This window comes from Oxyura jamaicensis, chromosome 1, assembly GCF_011077185.1.
Source record: "Oxyura jamaicensis isolate SHBP4307 breed ruddy duck chromosome 1, BPBGC_Ojam_1.0, whole genome shotgun sequence".
Lineage (NCBI taxonomy): Eukaryota > Metazoa > Chordata > Aves > Anseriformes > Anatidae > Oxyura > Oxyura jamaicensis.
In genome coordinates, this window is record NC_048893.1 from 126,526,498 (window position 1) to 126,538,822 (window position 12,325).

The window sequence follows — 12,325 nt, forward strand, 5'->3', positions numbered from 1 at the left end:
AATCCACCGCCTCCCTGGGTGACCTATGCTAATGCTCAGGTCTGCTGGCTGTGCTGCTGCTAATGACACCCATCATGCTGTTTGCCTGATTTGCCAGAGCATGCTGGTGGATCACAGTCAGCCTGGCACTCAGTGTAAATCCTGTGTCCTTTTCAGAAAGGCAGCTGCTCGGTCTGTTCCTTTTCTCCACCTGCACCACTGCGGAAGGATACTCTTTCCTACATGCTGAGCTTTGTGGTTCTCCTTGTTAAAATTCCTGAGATTTACATTGGCACAATCCCCAGGCTTATCAAAGTCTGTCTGCATTGAAACGCTGCCATTTGTTGTGGCAGTCATTCCCCTTAATTAAGCCTCATGTTCAAAGTTGCTGAGGATGCACACTGTCATCATCCAGATCACAGATGAAGGTACTGGACAGTAAGGGACAGTACTGGCCCCAGGGGCGCCCTGCATGCCATCAGCCACCAGCTAGACGCTGAGCACTGCCCAGTCAGCCAACTTTACTGGTCAATTTTATGGCAATCTACAGAAGCTAAGAACGAGCAGCATTTTCTATGACTAGAACAGAAATTATAAACACATTTGTGTAAATGACCCAGACCAGTCAGATCCTTCTTAAATTACGGCATTTAAAGTTTATCCTAAAAATAAAATATTCCTTTTCCAACAAACGTCATTATTTCTGTACAATAAGTAGCAGCTCTGTGCTACTTTTCAGTGAGGATTTGGGACAAGGATTTTATCTTTCTGAGCACTTGCAGCTTGTCTAAAACACTTCTTAAATTGATAGAATAAGGTAAGCAACAGTTAATCCTTAACATAATTTTCCTTTCCACATGAACCAAAAGCACTTCATAAGTATTATCTGAAAAGCTGTTAGTGGCTAACTGGATAAAACAAGGTACGAGGGTGAGTCAAGTAGCTCAGAATTTCATTGTTCTCTGACAAAACCCTGTTTTTTACTCAGTTCCAGCTGAGAAATCATTCTTATCAAAACCTACTCTTTACATCTTTCTTCTGCAATTTAAATAAAGACACACAGAGATTATACTTGCTGTTTACTGAGGGCTGATATGAACAGTTGATACTTGGCTTGCAAAAAAAAAAAAAAAAAAAAGTCATGATACATCAGTCATTTGGTTTACTTTGGTTTACTAACTGGAAGATTGTTTTGTGCCATGATATAAGCACAAGCAATAACATACTGAGAGCACCTGCCTGCATTGAGGCATCAAGGAACCTTCAAGTGACCACAGCACTCAAAGCATGTGCAGTAGCAAAGGATATACCCACTGCAACACCTCAAAAGCAGTCACAGTATTTCAAAGAGCAAATTTCTAGGCAAATTCTTTGAAACCGCATTCAAGTAGATCACAGTCATTAAGACAGGGTGATCTACAACAGAGATGCCCAAAATGTGGAGGCATTAAACCTTAATGAAGAACTGTCTGTAATATCGGCTGGTGTGTCTCACATGCCTTTTCCAAGAAGCCTCTAACATTTCTTTAATGTTAATTTAACCTCGATGCTTTTTCTGTGTCCATAGAAAGGTCAGTTATTTAAATTCTGGTCAAATAAACTCACTAATACTGGTTCAAATCCTCTTGTCTAAACATACAACGTATATGACAACTCTTTCCCATATAATAAGGCAGAATTTAAGCCACAAAAATAATATAACTTATAATCAAAAGAGAATTATTTTATATAGAAAGTGTATTTTCTGAACCTGAAACCTTTTTTGTCTAGCAAAGAGATAATAAAATATATAAATAATTCTGGCCAACTAAAACAAGAACATACGTGAACATTTTAAAGTCCTTGTTTAGTTGCATTAGTCAAATAAATCCTATAGAATTAATTATTCTATTTTTATAGGAATTAGTATATGTTCTGTTAGAGACAAAAGAAAAAATTACTTTAGAAGTTCAGTCTTAAGCTTTTGGTCATAACTCTCCTCTATGTTCTTCACAGCAACCTCCCGACGTCGAAGTGCATCATCAATAGTTTTATTTTTTTCTTCCTGAAGTTTCTGAGTGCTGAAATAATCATAAATATACAAAGACAAATTACAAAGCCAAAACTTAATTTTTTAATGTATTTTTTTTTTTCTTAAAATAATACTTAGCAACATCAAAGGGTGATGTGTGTGCTAGGAACACCTTAGAAACTTAAAATTGTGATCAGAACTTGTCACTGTAATTCATTAAGAACAAGGAGAACACAAACTAAATTGCCCTAATTAAAATCCAGTACTAATCAATTATGAAGCTATCCCGGGGTAACCCTAGTTCAGATTCCCACACCAGAAAGCCATCAGAGGCAGTGCTGAGCACTATCAGCACCCTCTGCTGGCTTGTTAAAAAAAAAAAAAAAAAAAAAAAGCTACAAGTTATTAGTGGGATGCTCATTTGCTCATTTTGCTCTATAAAACAGATGACAGAGTAATAAAATTAAGTAGTATTAAAAACCTAACCAAAACCAGTTTAGTTATTTTCTGATTTAACCAAGTAAAATTCATTGTATTAGGGATAACAGATATATTTTCTAGCAGTAGAAAAAATAAGAGTAAAGAAGCAAAATACCATATACATGCCTCATGACTCTTAAGAATTATATACCGTGTTGGTTGTTTTGTTTTGTTTGTAATTTAAGAACTTCAAAGGAAACATATGGTTCCTCGTCTCCAAAGTCATGCTGCATTATTCTGGTTGGATGAGAGGGAACAGATAAAAAAGCTTCCCTTTGTATGGAGTACCTCTCATAACAGAGGCAGCATACAATGCTGCTCAAAATGCAAACACAACTTACGTGATATATGAAAATCTATTTTGGCTTCATAGTAGCAGCAACATCATGAAGCATGCTTTTTAGAAGAAGAACAACATGTAGCATTGTATATGCCTTCGGCAACTTACATTTCAAATGCCTCAATTCTTTGCTTCAGTTCTGCCTCTCTTGTCCTCATGACTTCGATATCTTTCAGCAGACTCTGTCTCTGAGCATATACTTCCTTTGCTTCTATCTGAATCACAAAATATGATCTTTAGTTTTACTTCACACTGTATACAGTTTCTATCATTTAACATATTCAAACTTTCAAGGACCTTCTTGAGGCCCTTGAGGAATTCCAAAAATTATTAGTCATTTATAGTCATAATTTTATACAATATCCAGAATCTATTATAATTTTATTCCCCTTTTCCTTTTACTCTGAATAAAAATGCTTTAGATAGAAACACTACTGGCTGCCGGCAAACACTTTTCATTTAAGGAATGACACTGACTAAAACTTACGTAAAAGGAAAAATTGGTTGAAAAGTATTTACAGCATAAACATATTCAAACTTCTGAATTTTTAACAACTGTGCACATTCTTTTGCATGTTTTGCTTAAACAGAAGTGAAAAAAATGCCCCAAAATTGATAAAACGTGACTTGATGAACTGATAAAGCAGTCAACTGGCAGTCTGTTATTGAAATGTAATTGATATAATCGAATTGTAAAATTCAATCATGAACATGCTAATACCAAAATCCATATATCTTTTTGTTGTTATTTTGATTAATGAATTGATTTCATGTCCACAAAAGAAGATTGATAGCATAAAATAGGTGGTTTTCTTGTGAGCTTCTAAGAACATAACATTGAAAGAATTTCATACAGTACTGATAAAATGCTTAATTTTCAGAAGGGAAAAAGGTCAGTAGTAGCTATGTGTACACAATAATACAAAAACTTGAATGACAGTTTTGTTACCATCACATGCTCTGCAGAAAAAAAAAAAATGCCAAACCACACCTGAGCAGAAAGGTGATAGCAATTGTAGATGTCTGAAGTATTTGGATAGGAAGGTCTGCTGCAGACAGCAGGGAGATTGCTAGGCAAATAAGCAACAGAATAGCAAGCAAACTACTCTTCCAGAAACTGAAAAGTAATAGAGATTAAGTGAAGCAATTTCGAACTACATACAAATTGTTTTATACTGCAGTAACAGTTACTATTCTGGCAAAACACCAAGAGTTAACAGCCCAGAGGAATAACTCATCAACAAGAAAGTGTTGAAAGAAAATGTGATATCAGCCTATGGCAAAAACAGTCGCTATTAACACTCTTCAATGCCTAATGACATAGAAATGTCATATCTATAACACGTGGACTATATGTTCCATTTAGTTTAAAGTCCTTCTTAACAATTGAAAGGATTTATAGTATAACTAAAAGCTATGTTTTGGGAATAAAAGAGTAAACAGTCCTATAAACTATTAAAAAAATCTCTGTGATCTGAACTTAGCATTTATTAAAACAGATTAAAAAGTATCTATTGCAGTTCAGCCCTATTTAGTAGAACTGTTCCTTTTCCAGCCAGCTTTACTTAAATACTTACCCATACTCATCCCTGTATTTGCTGAATGTGTTGCCTATTTATGAGAACAAAAGTAAATTCCAAGTTTTCACTAACAAGCCAAATGAGAGCTGAAGGTAAATCTCACAAAGATAAAAGAACAGTTTAATTGACTCATGAATCATTTTGTACTAGTTTAAGAAAAAGTATTTGGAACTTTACCTCTTGTTGTTTCTGAAGCCTCTCAATAGCATTCTTTTCACGAGAAATCAAGGCTTCAGCCTTTGCTTGATGTGTCCTTTCTAACTCATACCGTAGCTCAGAGATTTCTTTCTGGGTTTGTGCTTTCTCCTCCATTTTAATCTTTGCTATTTCAACTTCTTTAAAATGTTCTAGCTTTTACATAAAGGAGGAAGAGAGGGTTAAATAGTGGTTCCTTCAAAAGACCAAAGACAATTCTAAATTTTGCTGAGACAACTCTAAATTTCGCTTTGGTATTTCCCGTTAGGATATTTTGTCATAAGAAATACGGTGAAAATAAAATACTGTGATAAAAGTATTTCACACAGTATTTGCGTGTCTCACATCATTTCCATCCATTTATCTAGCATCCCAAAACAGATCTTACAAACAATAATAGGTTTAGAAAACAGCAAAACAGAGGTCTATGAAGAAAAATACACTGCAGGAGTGCTGCTCTGCTTGCAGGTAGGGAATGGCCACACTCTTTAATTCCTCTTCTGCCACGGTCTCTATTTTTGCCCCTTTCTCAAAGAACTGCTTTTGACTGGTGCTATTAGGAACAGCAGAGGCAGACATCCAGAACCACTGAGGAACAACAAAACTTCATCTGGACGCAAAAGAAAATGCAGAATGTAACTCCACATGAGCAGAGAAGAAGTCCTGACTCACACACTTCTTAGCACAGCTGAGAAAAGTAAATGCATATAAAAAGGAAAGTATGCATTTTGCAAATGCACAGAAGAATCATAGGAACCATGCATCCCTAAAAAGTGTGATGTGCAATATATGCAAGAACTAATGGTGTTATAAAGAATTATAGAAAGATTTAATAAAATAATAAAATTACTATTATTTGAATAAAATTATAATAAAAATTTGGAAGAAGATGGAGAGCATACAAGAATAAAAGAACGTGAGAAACAATGAGAAAATTAGAAATGAAAGAGAAAAAAATGAGACTACAAAAAACAAGGATATTAGAGAGGGGAAAAAAAACACACTAGGAATGGCTGATCAAGGAATTCAGTCCTATAGGTATAGATTTGTGAAAAAGTAGAAAAAAATGGTGACAGCCTAATAGAGTACAGCCTCACTTGTACTACAAACTGGGCTAGAAATACCCTACAGTAATTCACTTCACATTGCTAAGGAATCCATGTAAAGTTAATTGAATTTAAAAGTGATTTATATCTGTTTAAGCCTCCGGACTTGTGCTTTGCTTAAACTGAGACAAACTTAACACACAAATTAGCATTTCTTACATAACAAAAATATAGGAATACCAGGGATGGAATTTCCTCAGACAGTTTATATGCACGAGTGCTTTTAAAAGTGTCCCTAAATATTCTAATTGATTATCAGCGGAAAAATTTTTCTACTGAAATACACAATTCATCTTGACAAAAAATCATGGAAAAAAAATAAATAAACTGCATAAACTGCAGTACATTCAATCTGATCCACTTTCCAGACATAAATATTAATCGACAGACTTTGTGGCCAAAAAAAAAAGTATTCTTAAAGTAAAGAAAGCATCTCCAAAAGAGCTTTGACTTTAATTACAGGAAGAAAAAAAGCATGGAATAATTCATAATGTTGTGTCTGTTATGATTTTAACATTTCTATGCAATGTAAAATTCTAATCAGTATTAAATAAATGGATCTGTCAAAGTATACAGCAGCAATTCATGCCCCTTGGTTGTAATGCATTATACTGAAATTCAAGCTTCAGGATCTTAACTAGGAATGAAAATAAACAGTGTAACTATGAAAAGTAAACATTTTCCCATGAAACTAAACAGTCAAAAAGCAAGCAAAATTTACCAAATTAAGACAATAAAAATAAGAAAAATTTGTGTTTCCAAATTAACTCCAGAATAAAGAGCTGAACTGTATACATTAATAAAAAGGTAAATGACAACATACACATGAAATATCATCAAATTAACAAATGTATTTGATTAACTTAGCCTTTTGTGTTTGATGTCATCCATGATGAGACATTTTTCTTCAAGTTACCTTAAGTATTAAAAGTTTGTAAGGTGTAAAGTAAAAATTCATAAATTTCTCCCCCAGATTCAATCACCAGAGCAATACCTTTTGAGCCATTTCTGCTTGAAGCTGCTTCTCTATTTCTTTCCTATATTCATGAAGTTTTGCTTCTAAAGATTCATACTTATAATGCTGGGGATAGGAGCCTGCAAACTGCTCATCAATCAGCTGAAGCTTCTCAGCTATAAGAAGAGCAACATATCCATCATAATTTAAAAGTAAATCAGTCATCACAATTATCCTACCAAAGACTGTGCGATTCTGTGCCTCTATATGAAGTTTCTCAGTGTACTTAAGTATCACTATCATAAAAAGACCTATGTGGTACAAAAGCTGTGACAGCACAGAAATACCTTTTATCAGCTCTATGCCACACAACATAAGAGGAAGCACTTAGCTGTTCAGGCATGGTTTGGCATATATAGTCATGTACAGTCATATATGGCATATATAGTCATTCATCCTTTTTGCAGAGGCTCTAGAAGTTTCTTTTGTGCACAACTTTTACATTATTACTAATAGAATGTGTTTTATTATTCAAAAACTTACAATCTATGCCTAACAAATGGAAATATCATCATACAAAAAAGCAATTCATGCAGCTATAATTGTTTTCCAGAACATATTTCAGCACTTAACATTTGCAGTCCATCTAAGAAGTTATAGCTGTTAGCTAACACTAAGATGTTAATGCCTAAGAAAACATCTATGCAATGAAAAGAAAAAAAAAATAGCAGAACTTTTGTCTTATTTTATATAACATTAGGAAAAAATGTAGAGTGATATAGCTATAACCTTAATTTATTATTGCTTTAGGTTGCATTCGAATAAGCAATGAATTAATACCATTCATACAATTTATTCATCCATATAATTCATCAATATGAAAATATTTGGGGAGACTTTATTGCAAAGACTGTACTTACCAAGAGAGTCTCTGTAAGGAGGCGTTGAGGTTGTCTGAGTTTCTGTGTCATGACTTTCCTTACTTAGATGATGCTCTATAAGTCCCATCAAAATCTGCATGAGAAAACCTTTCAAGATCCAATAGATTAGTTACTTCTGGTTTCATACGAAAATTCAGCTTTCGTGACTGTAACTAATGAAGTAATTTTCACTACATACAGAAAACCTACCCAATTTACTTAAAGAACCCAGTGAATATTAAATAAAAATCAATGCTAGCAAACTATTGATTTTTATTATAAGCACTCCATCTTATTCTGCAAAAGCTGTGCTTTTACAACTTTTCCTTTCTTCTGTTTCTCTTTATCTCTTTGACTTTCATGGTCATTTGAGAGAGCTGGTTATTATTACCGTAATTACAATGGCATTAGGGAACAGTGGTCTTTGAAAACTAAGTTACTTTGGGCTATTTAATATAGATAGGTTTCATCATGCAGACATAAGAATTATTTCTTACATTAAGAAAATGGAAAGCCTACTAAATCTTCAACTAGTGTTTGTAGGACATGTAATCTCATACAGTCAGTTATAAACACAAATCAAAATTTGAGCTTGTCAAAGTTAGAGTGAAAAGCTTCCACAAAACATTACCTCTAGTATTTGGTGCACTACAGGCTTCAAAATATTAAATCCATACTACTCCACATCAACACATACTCAAGGAATCTGAATATCTACTTCTCACATCTTAATAAAAATGAAGGTGACATAATTATCAGTGTGCATCATGTATAAATATCTTGTACCTTTATTTTCCTTCTGAGTTCCCGAAGTCTGTAAGAAATAAAAGACAGCCTTTTAGCCAGGCTCTTTCACCACAACTGTAATTTTAGTTTATCTTCAGAATTAAAATAACTTACCAGTGATTTGTAAAAATTGGATTTCGGATTGATTCTCATTAATTGAAGAAGATCTTGCACAGACAACAGCTTTTAGGGAAACAAACAAACAAACAAACCCATACGTTTGAAAAGGTTAACTATTTTAAAAAATACTTCAAATATGTAATAGCATTTTACAGTTGTAGAATGTTTTGGTTTGAGAAATACCAAAATAAATAATCACCTTGCAAAACTATTTTCAGACACTTTACTGTTCTAGAGCTTAATTTGCTTATCTGTTACCTAAGAGACACGGCAGTCAATGCACAGTTTCATAACCACCTGAAGCTGTGAAAAGAGAGGGCTTTGTTTCCTCCCAAACCTAGATGCATGCTCTCGCTATGTTTCCTGCCTCTATTTTGTTTTATCATATAAATCAGATGAGCTAGCTAATCCAAATGACAACTAGCTACTCAGCAGCTCAAAAAAATAGTATTTGGTTATAAAAAAATTCATCACATTATCACAAACTTATAGAGGAGAAACAAATACAGGGCAAGGACCACCTTTTTCATTAAAAACTTGTATTTAGGAACTGTTTAAACTGATCACGAGCCACACTTTCAAAGAACTGAATGGCCAAAAAGAGGCTAGCTTTAATCAGGATCAGTTCCCCAAGTGGCTTGCCACGTGGCTGTGCAAATTGTCACACCAAACAGAATCACACAATCACACCACAGCTTTGGGTGAAGCGAGCTGAAGTTAAGAGGCTGGCACTACGTCTTTCCTGTATGGTGTCTTATTGTGAGTCTTCATGTAAAGAGACCTGAATATTAAAGTATTTTATGGAGAGGATTGGAAGCTGTACTTGCATCTGTATTTCACTGTCACTAAAGTGGATTTTTTCAATTCTGTTGGAATATAACAAGCCCCCAGAAAACAAAACTCCTAGAAATCTTAAGAGAGAGATTGCTGAACCTACCTTCTTCTTCTCTAATCCACTTTCTGGAAAGAAAACAGAAAGTGAATACTCATAGCCACATCTCTGCAGATGATCCGCCACTAAACTGTTAGAAGCCGTCATCAGAAGTGAACTACCATCACTTGGAACAGTCTGTGGCTGAAGTTCTCCACTTAAAATTGGGTGCATCAGTTCATGGATTAGCTGTTTTCGGAGCTGTGTCTGACACAGAAAAGAAACAATAGAGTTAGTAACAGGCAACCTGGGACTATAATGAGAGCTTTATTTTTCAAAAACCATGGGGATCTCATTCTACTTTTACATGCTATATTACAACCCACACACCAGAACTGGGCAGCCTAATGTAGGCAGAATTTAAAGAGTGCCTTTCTTCAGAATACTCTTAATTACACTAAAGTGATCTTCGAATTTCCCTCAAGATGCATTGGGTGTTGGACTGAGAAGTATTGTTCTCAGTCAAAAATTTCACATAAACTCCACTCCAGTACCCCCAGCTTCAAGGTTAGATCACTGTTTTCTTTTTCTCCTATTGATCTTAAACAAAGCTCATCTGATGTGGCTTCAGTTTCTTGTGTACTTGGAAAACTCACTAGTCCTCTTCTGAGTCCTATATCAAAAAGCTGTTGATCCCAACAGCAGATGGGAAAATAATGGGAAATTCTATGTCTTTAGAATTAATTATTATGTAGGGAAGCAAAAAGGTACTAATCAAAAAGCCTACAGCATTAATAATAAATTAAACTGTATTTATTATAATTTATTTCTGTTATATTAGTTACAATAGAGAAAAAAAAGGCAACCTAAGATCAAAATGTATCCCTACTGTAAGAGGAAGAAATAATCATTTTCACTATGTATTTATAGAAGTTGCTTAGGGCACACTACCAAATCATGAGAGAAATAGTGTTTTAAGCTTTCAACAGCACTATGCAACAGTGACAAAGTTTCTAAAGCTGATTAAAATTATAGTATGTTACCCAATGGGATGAAATACTAAATGCTTACCAAAACTTACCAAAGCTAGATCATATCAGACTACTCTGATATTTAAGCATGGCTTTCTATGGAAATTAAACTGATAATAGAGAGAAATGAGGAAAACTGACAAAATCGTTTCCCTCAATTTCTGAACTTGTCCAGTTTCAACTAACTTTGACAAAGATGAGGTTCCAAAAACAACTGAGCCCAGCAACCTCTTGCACATCTTGTGACAAACTGCAGAGGAAAAACACAGGGCTATATCCCTGTCCCTACTAAGGTAAAGAAAGGCAAAAATCACTTGTTATACTATCATTATTCTTTTTGACAAGAAACACTTGGCCATTCAGCACACCTGTAGCTTCAGATCCAGCCTGCCTCTTACCAGCAGAGGTAGTCAGAAAAGACGATGGGAAAGTTGAGAGTATTCTTGTTGGAAAATACAAGTGTGTTTGCAGGAATCTGTAAGAAACCCAACTATACTAGTTCTTCAGCTCAGAGAAGCTACAAAATTAAGACGGATAATCTTCTAGACAAGGAAAACTAAAGTGGGTAAATGGACTTTGCATGTCACTATTAGTTAAGTCAAGCAGGATGGGAAATGGTCCAATCATTGAAAGCTTACTATAGAAACCATTGAGGGAGAAAACAAGTTGTCTTGAACAGGAAATTCTTAGCCTTGAGATTATTGGTTGTATTCTTGAAATATACAACTTGATTTTTATTTATTTAACTGTAATGAATTTGACACAAAAAGTAGGAGCTAAAAAAATCGCTGATGACATAAAGGTGGGAATAAAAAGTACACCAAACTCAGTATGTCCTAAAAAATACATTCAGATGTTTAAACATCAGCAAAACTGAAACTGCATGAAATACAAAATTTCAACATTTAAGGCTTTATACAAATTTCTGCTATGGGACTGCTTGGAGAAATCAAGAAGTGGATGTGTCATTCAAATAATGACTAGCACTCAGTTGTAACATGCCTCGAGAAAAGATGCATGCAGGCTTCCACAGAAAGAGGAAAGACTTAATACTACTTTAAGGTTTATCTGAAAAGCTCAAAACCACCACGATCTAATTCCTTCAAGAAAAGGGGGAAGTCCTCAAACCGATGAGAGGCCTACAAGCAATAACAAGCAATGAACCTACTGCACCTGGACTCGCTCAGCGCTGTAAAACAGCATGCTGAAGAAAAGGTATGGCTGCTGGCTACAAATTCATGAAGAGCTACTTAAACGGAAGGATACTTTCAGTACAAGAGAAAGAGGCAGAACAACTGCAAATAGGCCACAAGTCAGAACTAAGTGTCACTCTCGAACACAACCATCCTCTGAGACACTCTCCTGAACACGGCCATACGGAAGACATTTTCCTGAAGAAGTAGGCAAGAGGAAAATTGCTCAACTAGTTTTAAATAGCTTGGGACTACAGAACTGGAAGAAAATTAAGAGAATAATTCATGCAGTGTGCTTGCTTACAGGAGTAAATAGGCAGATTCTGGGACCTAAGAGGTCCTTTCCTACCCTGTTTTCTCATCTCCTCCTCTCTTCCCTGCCTGACACTCTCTCCAGCACGGTACTTTTAAAGACCTGCTCTTGGCCACTGTCCTTCCTGACAGAGCCTGAGACTACCGAAGGGCACTTGTGCTCCTGCAGCACCCGTTTCTGGCAAAAAGAAAAAAGGCAAACGGTTACGAATCATGCCATAGCACCAGCACCGTGGGGGGGGGGAAGGGCGAGGCCGTTCGCTCCGCGCGGATTTCGCTGGTGGCAGCGGGATCAGGCGCACCTTGAGCGTGTCCAGCACCCCTCGCTTCTTAAAAGCCTGGTACAGCCTTTTGCGGAGCTCATCCTGCGACAGCGCCTCCCTGCCGGCCGCAGCCATCCCGAAACGGAAAGAAACCCCCCAGAAACAAAGTAACTCATCGACCCC

General features: G+C 35.6%; 1 protein-coding gene across 4 annotated transcripts in view; it reads right to left on the minus strand.

Moving 5' to 3' along the window:
• Positions 1 to 12,319, minus strand: part of OFD1 (OFD1 centriole and centriolar satellite protein) — a 31,811-nt gene extending 19,492 nt beyond the window's left edge. For 3 of the 4 annotated variants that reach the window (XM_035329135.1, XM_035329278.1, XM_035329312.1), the window contains exons 1-9: positions 12,182 to 12,319; positions 9,410 to 9,610; positions 8,467 to 8,535; positions 8,353 to 8,380; positions 7,567 to 7,674; positions 6,686 to 6,822; positions 4,568 to 4,741; positions 2,919 to 3,025; positions 1,920 to 2,039 (exon numbers count right to left, since the gene is read on the minus strand). In XM_035329135.1, the coding sequence (XP_035185026.1) occupies positions 1,920 to 2,039; positions 2,919 to 3,025; positions 4,568 to 4,741; positions 6,686 to 6,822; positions 7,567 to 7,674; positions 8,353 to 8,380; positions 8,467 to 8,535; positions 9,410 to 9,610; positions 12,182 to 12,277 (1,040 nt within the window). In that variant the 5' untranslated portion in view covers positions 12,278 to 12,319. The remainder of the gene's footprint in view (positions 1 to 1,919; positions 2,040 to 2,918; positions 3,026 to 4,567; positions 4,742 to 6,685; positions 6,823 to 7,566; positions 7,675 to 8,352; positions 8,381 to 8,466; positions 8,536 to 9,409; positions 9,611 to 12,181) is intronic. The other variant, XM_035329201.1, reaches the window with a different exon arrangement.
• Between the last annotated feature and the right edge of the window lie 6 nt (positions 12,320 to 12,325).